At 34.2% G+C, this 21,540-nt stretch overlaps 1 protein-coding gene across 1 annotated transcript in view; it reads left to right on the top strand.

Moving 5' to 3' along the window:
* Window positions 1-21,540, top strand: part of LOC149775886 (NAD(+) hydrolase SARM1-like) — an 84,822-nt gene that overhangs the window by 48,059 nt on the left and 15,223 nt on the right. Inside the window, exons 6-7 of the mRNA XM_089944215.1 lie at window positions 11,059-11,185; window positions 16,816-17,005. Of these exons, the coding sequence (XP_089800341.1) occupies window positions 11,059-11,185; window positions 16,816-17,005 (317 nt within the window). The remainder of the gene's footprint in view (window positions 1-11,058; window positions 11,186-16,815; window positions 17,006-21,540) is intronic.

The raw sequence follows: 21,540 nt of genomic DNA, 5'->3' as shown, positions 1-21,540 counted from the left end.
TTGTATAGAAGTTAAATTTGCCACATAAACAACCTTGTTACAACTCACATGGCAAAATACCTGCTTCCATTGCACTAATAGGTTTATGTTTCTGAAGCAGTCATTGTTATAAAACAAATAATATTGAAATAATCGGTCTCATAATCAGTATCGGCAGTTTTAATAATCGGCTATACGCGGTATCAGCATAATTGGCAAAAAGTGACATCGGTACAGCTTTAATTGTTATTGAGTAAGTATTTTTGGAGAAACATAATTTGCTATAAACTTTACTATTGACTCACAAGTCTGGTCCAACTGCAAACTGCATAGACCATTCTACATGTATAAAGTTATACCATAAAACTTATGTTAATAATAATATTAATAATGAGGACTTTGTATAGCGCCTAATCTTTAGAAGCTCTAAGCGCTTTACAACATTAGACAACACCTATAAGATAAAAAACATATAATAATATTATTACAAAAACAAACACCATGAAATTAGAAAAACATTAAAAAATAAAAAACATGCTGAGAATATTTCAGGTAGGAAACATTATTAGGTCTTTAAGTTTGTTCTTGCAGTCGAAATAAGTGATTTTTGAGAGCCCTCTTGAATGTGATCACTGTGTCTTTGTGTCTAAGTTCAGTGGGCAATTCATTCCATGTTGCTGGGCCTTGGTATTCAAAAGAACACTGTCCATATGACTTTGTTTTCATAGTGGGAATAATGAGTATACGATTGTCAGAAGAGGAGCGTGGACACTTCCATATAAATGACATCTGCTTATAAAGAACATTAATTTTATTGGTCCTTTCTCATATAATTTTGATTACCTTCAACCTCTGTTTAAAGAATCCCAATCCATACAGGACAAATCTGTGTGGTCCATTAGATTTCCTTTATAGACAGGTTTCACTGTACTTAAAAAGTTTTATTACCTGCATGTACTCCTAATTGTTTTCAGAATTTGAGTGCTCCTCACTGTGTGAAAATGCAAACAACCACAGAGGTATTATCACAATCAATGTTATATGTGTACATAATCATAGAAACCTCTACCCTTTGCTCCATATAATTAATTTCATCCCTTACCTTTGTTGTCTACCTTGTTGATTGAATCAGTCCTTCATTTATGTTAATCAGAGTGCATAGTTTCACTGCATTTTTCTTTTCTTTAATGGTATCAAACATTGTCAAGATAGTTTCTAGATAGTTTCAGTCCATTTTCATTTCATATAAGTATTGTGGGATATAGGCATCACTGCTTCAAGATCAGCGACAGTCATGGTATCACAACATTAAAGTTTTGGATTTAAATTTTTCATAGATGGGTTTTGGGTGTGGAGGGACAAATACATTATTGTATAGATGAAGTTGATATATATATATATATATATATATATATATATATATATATATATATATATATATATATATATATATATATATATATATCGATGTCAGATTGGTACCATTTTAATTCTGCTCCATGTATGGAATTTCATCCTTTACCTTTATAATTTTGATTACTTTCAACCTCTGTTTAAAGAATCCCAGTCCATACAGGACAAATCTGTGTGGTCCATTAAATTTCCTTTTCACTGTACTTAAAAAGTTTTTATTACCTGCGTGTACTCCTACAAGTTTTCAGATTTGTCCTGTATGAACTGGGATTCTTTAAACAAATATCCTTTTGATCTGAGAATTATAATAAGATTTTTAATTACCGATCTGTGGCAATCATGCATACAAAGTTAGTTTAGCTCATTATTAAGCCAAAGATGTTGATTTTTGTATTATAAGTCTTGCACTTCATGTTTTTCATATTAACACTTGAGAAGTATAATTTCATTTGCATATAATATCTTTATGTTTTAATATAATCTTTCAACTAGTTACAAAATGCACAATATTTTGTTTCTTTTAATGTTCACCATTTATTGTTTGATCCTTTATAATTGATACACACTGATTAACATTTATTTGACACTAATAATACCTTGATATTGTTATGTATATAACAACCTCTCATGTTTATCTTTCTTATAAAATTTCCATTCTCCTTATAACTCTTATTTGTCTACATTAAGAGTAGGACAGAAAAGTGTTTTTTTTATAGCTGTTCTGGACCAGAAGAGCTTATAGGGTGACCTTTTGTTCAGTGTCCATTATCCATTGTCCAGCCGTTATCTGTTCAGCTGTTAGACAAGTTTGTTTTCACTTGCAGGAATGCCATTAGTAAACTTTACTCACATGTTTGTGATATGGTCTAGTTGATCAAAATGAAACTGTGGCCCACTTGGATATCTGTTATTGCCTCTACAGTGCTATTCCTCATGTGCTGAAGGTCATATTAACATTGGGTCATCGCTAAAAGACTTGTGATGTCTAGATGATCTTAAATGAAATTGGTAATGATCTGACATCCAATATGGCCATCACAGCCGTCATTCAGAAAATCTTGTATTTACCATTCCTCCTGGATGGAAGGTCATATTGAAATGTTGTCAAAAAAAGACTGATAATGATGTCTAATTGGTCCAGAATTAATTGGTACCAATCTGACATCCAATATGGCCTCCTTGACAACCATCTTAAAAATCTAAGTATTGCTACTGCTAAACTGAAAGTCATATTGACATAGTTTTGTCACCAAAAGACTTTGGTATCTAGTTGGTCCTAAATGAAAATGTGCATATCCAGCATGGTTGATATGATGGCCGTCTTGAAAATTGTGTTACAGGTACTCACTGGATTGTGATATGAATTTATTGCACAAGAATATTACACCGCTCCGGTGGCTTAGTGGTTAGAGCATCTGCCTTGGATGTGGGAGGTCCTGGGTTCGATCCCTGGCTGAGTCATACCAAAGACTTATAAAAATGGTTCTAACAGATGCCTCGCTTGGTGCTCAGCATTAAGAAGTTAGTGTTAGTACTTGTCGTCCTGGTGTCAGGATAATGTGACTGGGTGGGACATCATGCTAAATGCCTGTGGCATGATGTCCCATTGCATTGTAGCAATATGACTGAAAAATTGTTAAAGCTATGTTAAAAATCCAAATCTGACACACACAAGAATATTAGTGGTGATTTCAATAAATGCAGTTCAAAAGATGAGGCAGTCTTCTCTTTCCAGTCCTTGGTTCAGAAGATGAGGCAGTCTTCTCTTTCCAGTCCTTGATTGATCTTTTACATGAAACGTGTACAAACATGTAACATACAGTAATATATTTGTAGGGTTTTGTAATTTTTTTACAAATTGTCAAGGAATGGCTTATTTTTTAATTTATGTGAAATATCGATGCACAAGTGATTAAATATGCAATAAATATTCAAATTTAATGATGTCATTAAAATGCACTCATTAACTCGTTAACCCCTGGAGGTTTTTGTCATTTTCGCCTGAGGTGCGAGTAGGAAACACATTTTGGGGCTATTTCTGAATACATTCTAATACATCAACTTCCAAGAGATGTCTGGTTAACCTAAGGCCTAATTGTGTTAGAAACATCATTTTTCATTGGCCAATTCGTTTGTGCATGAGCAAAAGGGTAAAAAATGGAGTTCTTTTGTTTGTTTTCTTTGGGTTTTTTAGCTTAACAAACCCATCTTTTTCATATCCAGACTTTATTCCAAATGCCCATCTTATCCTGCTTTTTGCGAAGGTTTGCCTGTCTGTATGCAGTTTAGACTGGTCAGTCTTAGATCTGAGACCAAAAAGTCTAAAATCCAGACACAAAATCGGATTCCAGGCACAGGCAAATTTTGGGTGGAAAAAAATTGGGTCCCAAAAATTAAGTTTTTCCCTCTGTAGTTTGTACTTCAGCTAGAAAGTCCAGATTATTTGGTATTATTGTAGAGCTACATTTGTCTACCTTTCTCTAATACCACCCACTTTAGTGTATTTTAAATGGCCTTGATGCTACAGATCTCAGAAATAGGCTACTACCTCCTGACGCGTAAACGTGGCACCAGGGGTTGACAAGTTAACTACATGTAGATCTCATAAATCCTGTCATCCTTAACTTCACTCCATTTTTTTTTTTGCAAACTGGGCCTTAACAATGACTTCTGTTCTAAACAAATTTCAGTTAAGGAAATTTTACAAAACACTGTTATTGACACTGCCCTTCAAGTGTTTCTTTTTAAATTTGTTTTTTTGTATGGTATATCACACGTGTTTGTCATTCATTTTTTAATACATCCATAATAAGTAGGACAAATAATATTATGGCATTATCCAGACATTAAAATTTGCTTGTTCAGCCCCAATGTTTTTAATATTGAGAGGGATTTTTGTGAAGCTTTGCCTAAGTATATATTGTAACTAATGATATGTTGCATAAATTATCCATGGTCCCTGTCTCACAATCATGGCAATGGCAATGAAAAATGTAAATCTGTGACTTCAATCTATGTCCAGAAAATATACTTTTTGAACCATAGCAGATGTTATAACAAAACTGTAACCAGTCATAGCAATGGAAAATACAGCTCTTACATGTATCCTTGTCCTCAGTAGTACATTTAATATATTGAAAATAATGTAATGAAACTTTAAGCAGTTATATATTACAACTTGATTGTATGCCACAGCCTTCTTCCCTGCTTCAAGTAGTTATATATTACAACTTTATTGTTTGTCATATGTCACAGCCTTCCCCCCTGTTTCTAGGGCAGGTGAAGTATAATTATTGATTTTATGTACAAAGTTTTGAAGCAGTGAAGTTTTTCTGATGAAACTTAAGTCTTATTTTATATCTTGACAGTATTCCATGTGTTCAGAGTTGTATCCCTTGCTCCAAAGGGCAAGGTCATATAGAAAGGGATGATATAAGCCAATGGCATGTTTCCTTAATTAGGCTGTCACTTGTTACCACAACATATGTATTTTTAAAGAAATTTTGACAGGCCTGGGATTTTACTAAGCCTTATTTGGGGCTAAAATTTGGTGAACATTCCCAATAAAAATTATGTACATTTTTACAACCTGCGAAATTCCCAGCTAAGATGAGCTAGGCTGGGGATTCCAGTAGGACATATAATTTCAAAATTGTTGCACATTCTTGAATTTCTAAGCAAATAATTGGAATGAACTCTTTATAAAAAAAAAATTCATGGCTCTTAAAAGTTTAACTTTTGGAAGCACTGGTTTGTATGACCTAACATGGTATTCAGTAACTCCTTTATATAATTTAATGTGCTTTACAACATTACTTACTAACCACTTTACAACATTACTTACTAACCACTTTATACATTACTTACTAACCACTTTATATATTACTTACTAACCACTTTATACATTACTTACTAACCACTTTATACATTACTTACTAACCACTTTATACATTACTTACCAACCACTTTATACATTACTTACTAACCACTTTATACATTACTTACTAACCACTTTATATATTACTTACTAACCACTTTATATATTACTTACTAACCACTTTATACATTACTTACTAACCACTTTATATATTACTTACTAACCACTTTATACATTACTTACTAACCACTTTATACATTACTTACTAACCACTTTATACATTACTTACTAACCACTTTATATATTACTTACTAACCACTTTATACATTACTTACTAACCACTTTATACATTACTTACTAACCACTTTATACATTACTTACTAACCACTTTATATATTACTTACTAACCACTTTATACATTACTTACTAACCACTTTATACATTACTTACTAACCACTTTATATATTACTTACTAACCACTTTATACATTACTTACTAACCACTTTATACATTACTTACTAACCACTTTATATATTACTTACTAACCACTTTATACATTACTTACTAACCACTTTATACATTACTTACTAACCACTTTATACATTACTTACTAAACACTTTATATATTACTTACTAACCACTTTATACATTACTTACTAACCACTTTATACATTACTTACTAACCACTTTATACATTACTTACTAACCACTTTATATATTACTTACTAACCACTTTATACATTACTTACTAACCACTTTATACATTACTTACTAACCACTTTATACATTGCTTACTAACCACTTTATACATTACTTACTAACCACTTTATACATTACTTACTAACCACTTTATATATTACTTACTAACCACTTTATACATTACTTACTAACCACTTTATACATTACTTGCTAACCACTTTATACATTACTTACTAACCACTTTATATATTACTTACTAACATATATGTTTTGTTTTTCTTTCAGTCAGTAAAAATTCTCGGTTCAGTTTTCTTATATATGCAAATCATCCCAATTCCAAATGCTTTAGTACCCACTATAAAAATGGTATTAAAATCCATGCAGGTCTACACCATATTACATAATACACTGTAGTCAGGTTTCTAGCTCAAACCTTAAGGTTATTAGTAAGGAATATGTTGCAAGAATGGCATATCATGGGCTTTTTGCAGTAATCTTGTTTTTGCAATTATGTCACTGCTGTTCTTGCCCTTTGAACATATTGGTTCTTGGCATTAATTTAGTCCTCAAATCTATTTTGTTTATTAAATTAATTGAATCCAAATTTTCTTTTATCAGATGTTAATTTCAGATATGAATTAGGAAATAAATAACTATTATAGTACAGAAGTCAGTTTGATTGCTGATCCAGAAAAACATCACAGGAATGAATCAGGAATTGATATCAGAATTAAGAATTAGAGCATATGTCTTTTAGGGATTAAAGTTTCAAAAAATAAGATATGTGACAAATTAGGCAGATTTGCATTTTTATTAAAGTGACATTTATACAAGGTTACAAGATATACAAATTGTACTAATAGAGTCATAACTTGTTTGGTCTTTTACTTTTTATCATTACTTAAAGGAATGAAAAATATTATTTCAGTGTAACAATCAATTAATATCACCTTACTTCAGTCAACATTTAAAACTTATGCCAAATAAGGATCAAATATTTAATTCATTACAACATATCAATTATGTAGGCTATGTTAAGTGACTTCTCCACTAAATCTGCCTTAAACCCTTGTACCAAATAAGTCTTATACAGTCCAAACCACAGCATAGAAACTTGTACCAAATAAGTCTTATACAGTCCAAACCACATCATAGAACCTTGTACCAAATAAGTCTTATACAGTCCAAACCACAGCAGAGAACCTTGTACCAAATAAGTCTTATACAGTCCAAACCACAGCATAGAACCTTGTACCAAATAAGTCTTATACAGTCCAAACCACATCATAGAACCTTGTACCAAATAAGTCTTATACAGTCCAAACCACATCGTAGAAACTTGTACCAAATAAGTCTTATACAGTCCAAACCACAGCAGAGAACCTTGTACCAAATAAGTCTTATACAGTCCAAACCACAGCATAGAACCTTGTACCAAATAAGTCCTATACAGTCCAAACCAGAGCATATAACCTTGTACCAAATAAGTCTTATACAGTCCAAACCACAGCAGAGAAACTTGTACCAAATAAGTCTTATACAGTCCAAACCACAGCATAGAAACTTGTACCAAATAAGTCTTATACAGTCCAAACCACAGCATAGAAACTTGTACCAAATGAGTCTTATACAGTCCAAACCACATCATAGAACCTTGTACCAAATAAGTCTTATACAGTCCAAACCACATCATAGAACCTTGTACCAAATAAGTCTTATACAGTCCAAACCACATCATAGAACTTTGTACCAATAAAGTCTTATACAGTCCAAACCACAGCAGGGAACCTTGTACCAAATAAGTCCTATACATTCCAAACCAGAGCATATAACCTTGTACCAAATAAGTCTTATACAGTCCAAACCACATCATAGAAACTTGTACCAAATAAGTCTTATACAGTCCAAACCACATCATAGAAACTTGTACCAAATAAGTCTTATACAGTCCAAACCACATCGTAGAAACTTGTACCAAATGAGTCTTATACAGTCCAAACCACATCATAGAAACTTGTACCAAATAAGTCTTATACAGTCCAAACCACAGCATAGAAACTTGTACCAAGTAAGTCTTATACAGTCCAAACCACATCATAGAACCTTGTACCAAATAAGTCTTATACAGTCCAAACCACATCATAGAACTTTGTACCAATAAAGTCTTATACAGTCCAAACCACAGCAGAGAACCTTGTACCAAATAAGTCCTATACAGTCCAAACCAGAGCATATAACCTTGTACCAAATGAGTCTTATACAGTCCAAACCACATCGTAGAACCTTGTACCAAATAAGTCTTATACAGTCCAAACCACAGCAGAGAACCTTGTACCAAATAAGTCTTATACAGTCCAAACCACCGCATAGAACCTTGTACCAAATACGTCTTATACAGTCCAAACCACATCATAGAACCTTTACCAAATAAGTCTTATACAGTCCAAACCACATCGTAGAAACTTGTACCAAATAAGTCTTATACAGTCCAAACCACAGCAGAGAACCTTGTACCAAGTAAGTCTTATACCGTCCAAACCACAGCATAGAACCTTGTACCAAATAAGTCTTATACAGTCCAAACCACATCATAGAAACTTGTATCAAATAAGTCTTATACAGTCCAAACCACATCATAGAACTTTGTACCAATAAAGTCTTATACAGTCCAAACCACAGCAGAGAACCTTGTACCAAATAAGTCCTATACAGTCCAAACCAGAGCATATAACCTTGTACCAAATAAGTCTTATACAGTCCAAACCACATCGTAGAACCTTGTACCAAATAAGTCTTATACAGTCCAAACCACAGCATAGAAACTTGTACCAAATAAGTCTTATACAGTCCAAACCACATCATAGAACCTTGTACCAAATAAGTCTTATACAGTCCAAACCACAGCAGAGAACCTTGAACCAAATAAGTCTTATACAGTCCAAACCACATCATAGAACCTTGTACCAAACAAGTCTTATACAGTCCAAACCACAGCAGAGAACCTTGTACCAAATAAGTCTTATACAGTCCAAACCACATTGTAGAAACTTGTACCAAATAAGTCTTATACAGTCCAAATCACATCATAGAACTTTGTACCAATAATTTACAGCAGAGAACCTTGTACCAAATAAGTCCTATACAGTCCATACCAGAGCATATAACCTTGTACCAAATAAATTTTATACAGTCCCAACCACAGCAGAGAAACTTGTACCAAATAAGTCTTATACAGTCCAAACCACAGCATAGAAACTTGTACCAAATAAGTCTTATACAGTCCAAACCACAGCATAGAAACTTGTACCAAATAAGTCTTATACAGTCCAAACCACATCATAGAACCTTGTACCAAATAAGTCTTATACAGTCCAAACCACAGCAGAGAAACTTGTACCAAATAAGTCTTATGCAGTCCAAACCAAAGCAGAGAACTTTGTACCAAATAAGTCTTATACAGTCCAAACCACAGCAGAGAACCTTGTACCAAATAAGTCTTATACAGTCCAAACCACATTGTAGAAACTTGTACCAAATAAGTCTTATACAGTCCAAACCACATCATAGAACTTTGTACCAATAATTTACAGCAGAGAACCTTGTACCAAATAAGTCCTATACAGTCCATACCAGAGCATATAACCTTGTACCAAATAAATTTTATACAGTCCAAACCACAGCAGAGAAACTTGTACCAAATAAGTCTTATACAGTCCAAACCACAGCATAGAAACTTGTACCAAATAAGTCTTATACAGTCCAAACCACAGCATAGAAACTTGTACCAAATAAGTCTTATACAGTCCAAACCACATCATAGAACCTTGTACCAAATAAGTCTTATACAGTCCAAACCACAGCAGAGAAACTTGTACCAAATAAGTCTTATGCAGTCCAAACCAAAGCAGAGAACTTTGTACCAAATAAGTCTTATACAGTCCAAACCACAGCAGAGAACCTTGTACCAAATAAGTCTTATACAGTTCAAATCACATCATAGAACCTTGTACCAAATAAGTCTTGTACAGTCCAAACCACAGCATAGAACGTAAGCAGGTATGGAATAAAGACACAACAAATTTAGCTGCATTGAAATGGTTGTTTTCTTAAGATATTCACTGCATGGCACTTTAAATAAACTTCTATGGAAAGCATCCTATCAATCGATACTTCTTGGCCAGCTGCTCTTGCTTTGGTTACATGTCAGCCAGTTTATGATCTTGGTCCTACATGGGCCTCAGGACACGCAAGTTTTTACTTTGATAGTTTTCTATTTTAATATTATTGGAAGGGAAAAGAATGAAATGACAAAAGGCTACAAACTTTTGTGGAGCTGAGTTACAAATTGAAATGTGATTTGGTTTCAGACCTGTCTTCATATAAAAAAACTTGTGACAGTAAAGCAGGCATGTTTGTTTACCTTGAATTTTCTTTTACTGGTGCCAGTTTCCAGGTATTACAGGGGAATTCCGCTATAATGCAGTTGTTTGGGTCCATAACTGCTGACCACATTATGTATTGAATTTCATTATATTGAGAATGATAAAAATTATGATACGTTATGTACTGACCTGCAGTATATAGAGAATCATTCAATATTTTATTATTGGGTGGCGTCAATAAATAAGACATCAGTTTAATGGGGAGTAAAAACTTAATGAAAATGAATCATTACTGTGTGAGATCGCTATAATTTTTCAGCTCTAAGTTTCAGAAGCTTCTTAACTGAATTATTTTTATTTTCCCAGTTTGTTACATTCTGAAAATTGTCAATGTATGAGACTTTTAAGACAAAAAGTTAGGAACTATGTAAAATCCAAAAATAATTTATACTGAAGAATGTTATAGCAGCGTTTTCTTGTACATAGTTGCTACAAACTACAAATATAAAGGTCTAATGAACACTAATTTAGCTGTGCAGAAAATAGGACCAGCTTTACCCATCCATAAATCACTGACAAAAATATAATTTTGGGGGAACAAAATCAGAAAGGTTGATATAATAAAAATACATTAATTCACGGTTATGAAAATTCTTATTTCAGAGTGTACAAAATATCACAATAGATCGGTGGTGTTTTTTGTTTCAGAAGAATCTATGCAGAATGTGTGTTCTCAGTCCAACGAGGACATACCAGATGGTGCAACTGATGTTGTGAGCAAAACTATTGACTGCTTTATCAGCTACAGGAGACTCAATGGGGCACAACTAGCCAGGTAAAAATCTGCTTACCAAAGGGAGTTTCATTTTTGGGGGGTGGGTGGGGGCTTGGAGGATTTCAGTACTAACCCTACAATATTACAGTGTGTCACATGAAAAACATGATTGTGGACTCCCAAACTCCTCTACAGTCAGTTTTTAAAACATTTGTAGTCATCATGGCCAAAAGAGAGAGAGAGAGAGAGAGAGATGTAACCTCTATAAATAGTAAATAGTCACTCTGAATGCTCTTGGTAGACTATCACGACGAGGCAGTTTATAAACTTGATTGTCGGTGTTGCAATTAAAAGCTTGTCAGTGAGGGATAAACAACCACCCATGCACAGATTGCTTAACTGACTGACAGTGTCTTGGGTGATGTTGTGCTTTAAAGCCTTAGTCTGCATATGTAAAGTACACAAAATGGAACAGCCCAGTTTCTCTGATGGAATGGTCCATTTTATTTGAAGTTGTGGTATTGTTATTATGTGAGTGTATCTACAAATGTGTATTTGTGTTGTGATGATATGTGACATTGCTAAGGGACAGTGTAACGTCACCCTCTTAGTAAGAGGGGTGGTTAATTGGATTTGGCTGGCATTATCTAGAGGATGACCTCCCTCGATATTATAGCCCGGTGGGAGTGAAAGTAGAATGGAATTTGAATAGAGAACTGAGCGAGAATACTGGGAAGAAATAAAGCAATATGAGCCCGTATTTGACAAGAAAATAACAAATTTAATCAGAACAAATTAATAATGGCAATTCCAATGCAAGTTAGATTAGATCAATAGAATTTAACAGGTGTGTCTAATTCAGATTTATTTCATCATCATAACGAGATATCAATGTCTCCTAGTTCATCCTTCCTAAGCTCAATGCTTTGCCCCTTCATGGACTTCCTGGTCCTTTTATCCTGACCATCGTCCTAGTTTCTTTCCACGTACTTCTGTCTCCAGACTGTCCCGTCTTTCTCTCTGAAAGGTGTTCCTTAAAGGACAAAATTACCCCATAATTCTGTATACCCCACTCTCTAGAGGTACATACGATTCACTTACGTTATTCAGAGCATGTTGCTATCAACACACGTAAATTCTGACTTAGTACGGTAGGACATTGACCTCGCTTTGCAGCGGCAGGTCTTACATTACCGTATTATTTTACATATGCTACTACATGTTCAATTACTATTGCATGAAATTCATAAAATGTAACTCACAGCATTCCTTAACTTATAGGATTATCCAAGCATTACAAAATCAGATATAATTAGGTAAGTATCGTTAACTCATGATGATCTGTACCGTCCTAACAGACAAAGGAAGTTATTTCATATAACCCTATGAAATCCTACACATATGAACATTTGGAACGCATGTGATCAACTCTACCAATGAACTAATAACTGTATAATTAAAAGATAAATTGCATAACAATTCTAGCATCAACACTTTACTTGATATTGAAAAAAATAAATTGCATAATAATTCTAGCATCAATACATTCCATGAAATTGAATAAAATAAATTGTGTAACAACTCTAGCATCAACACATTTCCATGAATTGAATAAACGATACATGATATGGAAACCTAGTCATAACAAACACATTTGCATAAACAAACAGTCGAATAATAGAATATTACGTGAAACTAAAATTGCATACCTTAGCTGTTCTCTTTCAGAACTTGTGCGTCCTAGCACTAAACATGTCTTTTTTCTTTTTACAAGACGACCACCTGGTTCCTTTCTTGTTTCACGAGGAAAGCACTAATCTCTTTATGCCTCCCCAGAGTCGAGACTGAGTTTCCTCTTCTAGGAAATTTTCAGACTAAAGAATTTCGACTAAGGTCATCACTTTAATGTCTGATTGCTCTAAAGTGTACGCCCTAATTTATTCTGCCCAATTGTAGGTAGCGGTCCCTAATTTTTCCCAAAGAAACAATTCCTTTCATCAGGTTTAGACAGCTCAGAATCTGTGAATGACATTGCGCGACAATTTCCCTTTGAAAAAATGATAAGTGGACATAGGTTCCTACCAAGCGATTAGGGTTGGTAGCTCAAATGTTGAAAATCTGTAAATGGTGCAGTAATTGAAGAAAACCAGATTCACTATGCAGAGAGCACATGTCAATGTGGTAGTCATGTGACACCAACAAAAACCTTGCTGACATGTGCTTGGTACTTCTTGAAAATGGTTTTCTCCACCCTGTTGCGATACCGACAGGTTTCTGGTTGTTGTTCTCAGAATAAATATGTTGAGAATTAAGTGTGCATTATATTTATTTACAAACATTAAGTGACTTCTACATAATATGTCCAAATTCTCAATGTACAACAACTTTGGAAATTTGTTTGTCGATGTCACATGACTATATGACCTCTGATGTCACTGACATATTGGTTGCAAGATTTGTATAGTCATGTGACTCAGAATGTAAATGGCCAGATCCAGGGCAAATTTCAGCAATGACGTACTTTCGTATCATCTCTCAGTGGATTAAAGATATGACAAATGCAATGCTCATGATTTTTAAGAAAATAATCCTGTCAGTTTCATGCAGGTATATCTCGATGAAAGGTCGTTCATGTTTGCTGGGCTGGTTAGTAAGTGGCTACCTCATGCCGACACCAAATGGTGTCAGCGAATTCCAACTTTTTGTAAGGGAATGGACTCTGACCCTACACCCCAACATAAATATTCAAATATCAAAAATGGGGTGACAAGGGTCAGATGAAACTCAGACTAGATATGCAGTTGCTCCATGTATTTGGCATGGTAGCCTTTCTTATACACTAAATATAGTTTGTATTACTAAATTTTGCAACAATCTGTATGACCTTAACTAAAACAGGCAATAAAGTATAGATTAAGCAGGGGGCCCGAGTGGTCTGAAGCGCTCTCCGTTACGGATCACTGCCATCTCACCTATGCTTGGGTTTGAGTCTTGGATTTGGCCAATGTGGGTATGTGAGAAAGCTTGCCAGTAGCTTTTTGAGGGTTGGTGGTTCTTTCTGGGGATTTCCTGGGTTCTTCCTCCACCATTAATACTGGGCGCCATGTATAGCCTGTCGTGTGCTGAAAAATGGCGCTAAACCCTATAACAACAAAAATAGATCAAACGGTACAAGGGTTAATATCAAGGAAGATAACTCAGATTCATGTAGGTTATTATGCTTTATAGTTGTTATCTTTCTTATGGTTGCACTGATGGCAATGCTGGAAACACTAATGTGGGATTAGGGATATTCAGACGTTTAAGCAGAGATTATAGTATTTCAGTAAATGCTTGTCTTTTACTTTTATTGTTGGAAGTTATCTTTGCACAGTAGGTATGTTACAAACATGTAACCTGAAGTAGTAGTGGTATTTATAGACCATTTATTAAGCTAGACTGGATTTATACTTGAGGTTTCATTTTAGATAGTTTCAGGTTAATCTGGACATGCTGTTGGGTATCATCATATGCTTCTTGTATTTTTATTTAAAAATAGCTTAAGAACATCAGTGATAGTGAAACCTTTTGATAGAAATGAGTTCATGTATTTGCAGTGAATGTTTTTATGGAAGCAAAAAAAATAGCTTGAACTCCTAATATAGTTGTTCTATTTTTTATTTTAATTTATGTCTTTCTAATTTAATTTTTGTTTTCATTTTTCGTTATTCATTTTTAAATTGTTTGTAAATGGTATACATGTTATTTCTATTTTAATATTGTTCATGTCATATTTAGTTTCCTGTTTTTTTTTCATTTTTCAAAAATATTTACAGCAAGTGGGATACAGTCAATTACCTCCTCATTATTATCATTATCGAATTTCATAATGATAGACATCATCATGATTATGATCATCTGAACGCAAAATATTTGAGCAAATTAAATGTATTTTCTTTCAATATTATTAAATAATTTTGTTGCTGCTGTTATTACATCTTGTTGTTGTGCATTCGTTGCTGTGTTGTATCTTGTTATTCTTGTTCTTTATGTTACGGTTGTGTTTTTGTTGTGTTTTAAATATAATGTTTTTTCCTTTCAACAGTGATATGCATGCAGAGAAAAATATGTCACATTTATGTATCTTGAATTTAAGCACATCATTAATATAATACTCATCTTTGCACATGTGACCTGTGTGTGTGATGCTAACAGTATGTGTAACCTAAATGTTGGTGTTTCATTGGCCTAAGTGTTAATATAGTTATTATAAGTGTATGCATTATGACCTATGTGCCTAGATAGGTACCAGACAAAATTGGATTCAACAAGATGGATTTCCCGATGGTTTCAAGCAGATGATGCATAGGTGGAGCGAAGAAGTTGATACCAGTCATAAAAGTGCATAACAAAAAACATTGGCAAAAAAATTAACATACTTGATTAGCTAGAAAGTGTCTGGCTCCACCTGACAGTCCAATAAACCCCGACTCCACTCAGGTAGAAAATGCTTTTAAAAGGATATTACAGTAATTTCTCAGATGATGTGTCAGATCTTATTATAAATTGGCAGTTGACATGAAAAGAAAATTGTCCATCTTACTGACTCTTGTTTCCACAGCATAACTTTCCAAAGCTTGTTGCATTTCATTCAGTTTTGGTGTGCAGTTTTGTACTGATGAGACCTTGTATTGATTTCCAGCATTCGATAACATTATATACATCTACTACACATTGATATAGTGGAGTTATGTCTCCGTTTTTCAGTTTTTGTCTGTCTGTCACCCCCTGCCCCCTTTCCTCTGTTTTCTGCAGCATTACTTTACCTTTAAATGTTGGATGTTTCTGTAGATTCTCACTTATAAGTCAAGTCAAACTGCAAAAACAACAAAAGATAATCTGCAGCAAATGTGCCTGCAAATCAGGGTCTATGTTTGTTCAACTGATTGCTCCTAATAAACTGCATAGACCCAGATCTGCCAGTGCATTATGCAATGGCAGATCTGGGTCTTTGCAGTTTGTCATGGGACTCGTCATTTAAGTGCATATATATGGTAATCAAGTTTGATTTACAGCCTTATATTGGTGAAATCTTAGATAAATTTAAGTTTCAGCCATCAATTTCTCATTGGATCAGTTGTAAGTGTCTGTATAGCGGTAGTAGTCATTATTTTTTAGTCTTTGCTTTAATTACCATTGCAGTACCAGTATTCATTTGATTTCAGGTGAATTCCTTGTGCAGTTTTACATTAGGGTACTCTTACTAGAATTGTACATAGTTTGTTTAAATGGGTCTGGCCAATTATTGTTGGATACTCATTTTATGTCCTCAGATTTCTTCTATTTAGGCCTTCCAAAGTAAAATGTTGGAAACAGGGTTCTTTGCAATGCATTTGGCTCTGACAGGTTCAGTTTTTGTCAAAGCTTGTTGAAAATTGACATTTTTAACTTTTGATAAGTAAAGTGAAGTTTATGAGGTCTGTTTAATATTTCATTGTAATCTTTTAATTATTCATTTTGTTGATTTTAAGTTTGGGTATAGCAACATAATGTTTTGCTCCTTTAGTGCAAATTTTATTGGCATAACATTTGATCTGGAGAATTAATATGTGCAAATTTTTTTATCAATATTGAACTTTACCCTTTACCTCTCCTTTCCACTACTCTATTTTTAACAGTTCTATTTGTGTCATAGATATTTTGATTTTCAGTTTACTAAAGGTTCATCTCCAGCTTCGTGGACTTTCCGTGTTTCTGGACATTGAGCGACTGAGTGCTGGGAAGTTTGATGAAAGCCTTCTGACTAATATTGCCCAGTCCAAGAACTTTATTCTTGTTCTGACACCAACTGCCCTGGACAGATGTGTGGGAGACGCAGACAGAAAGGACTGGGTACATAGGGTCTGTATTTTATCAGTCTAGGTCATTTTTTGCTCACTTTATTGAATTTATTCCATAATTTGGTTAGTGATATTGTTTCAGGCTGTATACAGTGGAGCCTCATTAATCTGGACACAATCATTCCCAGGGAATATGTCTGGATTAACAAGTTTTCCAGATAATTGAATCATGCACATTTTTATTTTATGATGTCATCACACCGTATAAATGTGAATGTATATGTACATGTATGTATATGCTAGCTGTAAATATACTTTATATTCAGAATTTAGTTGAAATAAATTGATGATTACATCTATTGACGTGTGTTTATTTCACATTATTATAACATGCGCTTGTACATACATGTACAGTAAATATAAGTTTAAACAATTAACACATTGAACACATCACACTATGTACATGTATGTACTGTGCATACAATTATTATGTCATTTTCCTGAAGAAATCTGTAACCATTGTTTGTCTGGATTCTGTGGCAGATCTATCTCCAATGATTATTGATAGTGGCCATAGTCAGCAGGTACGGGCAACCATTTGTCCTTGTTTTTTATGATGTCCGCAACTGTCTACTTGCCAGTGTCTAAGGATGAGTAAGTTGTAATATGCTGGCATATATCTTGAATGGTATCTTTTGGATGATCTTCTTTGTGCTGGCAAATCTTTTTTATGCTGGCCTATATCTCTACTCATCTACACTTGCTTGATGGTGTCACCATAATATATGTAAAAAGTACAACGATTACAAACTGATATCTTGCAGTTAAATGTGTTATGGTAAAGTAATAAAATGCAGTCATTTTTATAAGTCATATTTTACAGCTGTTATAGCTGCTAATGAGCTGATAATTGACATCCCAATTTTATTCGGAAATAATAATAATAATAATATTGAGGACTTTGTATATTGCCTAATCTTTAGAAGCTCTAAGCACTTTACCACATTAGACAACACCTATAAGATAAAAAACATATATAATGACATGATTACAAAAACAAACACCATGAAATTAAAAAACAAAAAACATGCTGAGAATATTTAAGGTAGGAAACATTATTATGTCTTTAAGTTTGTTCTTGCAGTCGAAATAAGTGAGTTTTGAGAGCACTCTTGACGCTGTCCATATGACTTTGTTTTCATAGTGGGAATAATGAGTATATGATTGTCAGAAGAGGAGAGTAAGTATCTTGCTGGTGTGTACACATGGGTGAGGTCGGATAGGTATGTTGGACTAGAGTCCGTCAGTGAAATGTAGCACAGAGAACAAATTTTGTATTTGATTCTGGATCGAATGGATAGCCATTGTAGGATACAGAGCAGCGTGGAGGTGTGCTTTGAGTATGATCCGAGCAGCTGTGTTTTGAACTTTTTGAAGTTTCTGGAGTAGATATTGAGATGAACCAGACAGAATTGAGTTACAATAGTCCAGTCTTGAAAGTATGAATGAACACGCAAGTGTTTTAGTGGCATCAGCTGAAAGATATTTGCGAATGGAGCTGATGCATGTCAGCTCAAGATATGCAGCCTTGCATATGTTCATGACATGTTGTTGCAATGTGAGAGTACTGTCCAGAGTAACACCTAGGTTTCGTACTGATTGTGTGAATTTAATGTTGGTGTTGCTGATATTTATTGTTTGAAGCCCTATACTGTCCACAGCTTAAATCAGTAAACTGTATTTGTACAGCCATCAATAAAATGTGATTGTTACATACAGTTGGTAAACACCAAAGAGGCTTAATGATACACTTAATTTATTTACCATATGTTATGTCAGAAAGTGTGGACGATTTGATCCCAGTGTGTTTATTTAATTATTAACACCCCCGTCGGTGACTAGCTAAAACAGACATTGTTTATACAATCACTGGTTACAATATGGTCATGCTACTTAGTTTTTCCACACACATGATCACATCATCAATTGATAACTTTAACATACCACTAGAATTTGACCAATCAAAGAGTAATACATTTTCACACCTCCAAATTTGCATAGGTGAATCTGTATTATCTGGCTGACTGTTTTCTTATACGATTTTTCTAATTTTATTTTTGAACAGATTATTTCCAGATTATTGATACAAGTTTTAAAGTAATTTTACACTTTGGTTCCCGATTTTGATTTCCAACTCTGGAACGCAGATTTCCTGATAAACGGAGCAAATTAACATTTAGGAATTCCGTTCTCATTGAATAGCGAGGTTTCTGGATAAACAGAGTCCAGATTAACGAGGCTCCACTGTATATAGTTTTCACACGACATCATAAGCCTTCTGACTTAACTCCTTTGAATCATTGTCAGCTATTATATGCGTCATCCATCTGTGTTAAATGAGAAGCAAACAATTAAATGGAAATTCTCGATAAAATGACACAGTTAACACAGCCCTTTGATTTAGATATATAGTATTATCATTAGAAAATTTATTAAAGCTTATTTGCATTTACCAAGCTAACACAATTTTAAATTGTGACTCACTTTCTTATGATCCACAATATTAAGTATTGACTTTCCTCCCAGGGTCCCCAGTATTAATTAATGACTTTCCACCCAGTTTCCCCAGCATTAAGTAGTGACTTTCCACCGAGGGCTCTAAGTCTTAAGTAGTTGATATCCCCCTTGTCCCTGTTATTAAGTAGTGACTTTCCACCCGAGGTCCCCAGTATTAAGTAGATACTTTTCACCCAAGGTCTCCAATATTAAGTGATGGCTTTCCATCCAAGGTCCTCAGTATTAAGTAATGATTTTTCTTCCAGGGTCCCCAGTATTAAGTAATGATGCCTATATTGAACAGTAATTCCTTAAGTATAGTTCATGATAGTTGTCACTGATGCTTTTAATTATTAGTTCAATTTTATATTACTTGTCCATTGCTGTGGACAAGATTTTACAAAATTTTTGTCTTTCACTGAACAATACACAAGCCTGCAACTGAAGTGCAGATAGCAGCCTTGCTCATGGTCAGAGGCAACAACACAACAATTCATTTAACACCAATCTGCTGTTATTCTCTTTGTTGAGACGGACTTGCATGTCAGTTAAATGACAATCTAGTTGTTGTATGGCTTGGTTTCCCTGATATTCTTGTGTAATAAACCAAACGAAACTCGAAACAGTCAGAGCATTGTGCAATCAAGAGTAGTTACAATAACCTCAAAAGACAATTAACACAGGAAAGATGAATGAAAATATCTTAGGTGAATTTTTTTTCTGGGAGGTAGATCTGGATGGAAGCGAAAACTTTATCAGTTGATGTAATTTATTTTGTTGTTGCTTTATTGTTTTTATAAATGAGTAAAGTGTGTGCAATACATATCATCCTTTTTACTCAGTATTGGTTCAGGCCCAGCCGTGCAGAGTTATTATGAATAAAAGGCATTTAATATTATCACTTTGTGCTGCTATTTGCATACCCATCCCATACTATCTAGAACCTAGCTGGCTTTAAGATAAACTCTATGTGACCAAAATTTCAAAGGTTTTTGCATCAAAACTGCAAATAATTCGGTGTCATCTTTGTGTTTGGTTTCACAACGATAAATGAATGTAAGACAGGAGTTTATTTTAGTTAGTTTATAAAAGACATACTAGTATAGTTAAACTCACTCAGACCACCATACTGGGAGATCATCTTAATATAGAGATCAACGATGTAAGTAGCATCAAAGCTTTAGACAAGAAATAAATTGTGTATTTTACTTCTTTGTTTGGAACTTTTGCATTATTTAAAATCCTGTATGGTATTTTCAAATCATTGCAAAATAGAATCTTTCAATACCAGTCTGAATCATCAGGGTGCTATACATGCCTTTTTGAATGTGTTAAAATTCTTGGTGACCAAGACTAAATCTTAGTGCATTATATGACTTGGTCAGAGTGAGTGTTCTCAGCATGTTCAAGTATAGTACGGGGACCCGAGTGGCCGAGTGGTCTAAAGCGCTCCCCGTTACAGTTCACTGCCATCTCATCTCTATTTGCGTGGGTTCGAGTCTCGAATTCGGCCAATGTGGGTATGTGAGAAAGCTTGCCAGTAGGTTCTCGTGGGTTGGTGGTTCTTTCTGGGGCCCAGGTTCTTCCTCCACCATTAATACTGGCTGTTATATATAGCCTATCGTGTGCTGAACAATGGCGTTAAACCCTACTACAACAACAACTACAAGTATAGTCATTTCATAGATACATGGTGCATCTGTATCTTTTCCCGATAACATTGTTTCTTCCATTGATTCAATGCAGCATCATAATACATGATTTTTATTGGCAAGAGCAGTATGCTAACAACTTTGTCTGATTGCTTAAAATTAAATTGTTGAATGCACCTAAAATTTACTTATGCTTTTTCAGTAAATTTGTTTATGTGATATATGCAGATACACTACTTAAATCAAGATAATTAATGTTTTTACCACAGATTTAGGGACCATTCATGTTTAAGGACCATTTTTGTGTGATCTGAATGGATTGTGGTTGTTCCAGACTAATTTAATTGACGCTTTTTACTGAATGAAGATTTGTTATTATCTGTTGATG

Source organism: Sinohyriopsis cumingii, chromosome 19, assembly GCF_028554795.1.
Source record: "Sinohyriopsis cumingii isolate HCF-2022 chromosome 19, ASM2855479v2, whole genome shotgun sequence".
In the NCBI taxonomy this organism is placed as follows: Eukaryota; Metazoa; Mollusca; class Bivalvia; order Unionida; family Unionidae; genus Sinohyriopsis; species Sinohyriopsis cumingii.
The sequence above is the reverse complement of the archived record's forward strand: the minus strand, read 5'-3'. Positions and strand labels throughout refer to the sequence as shown.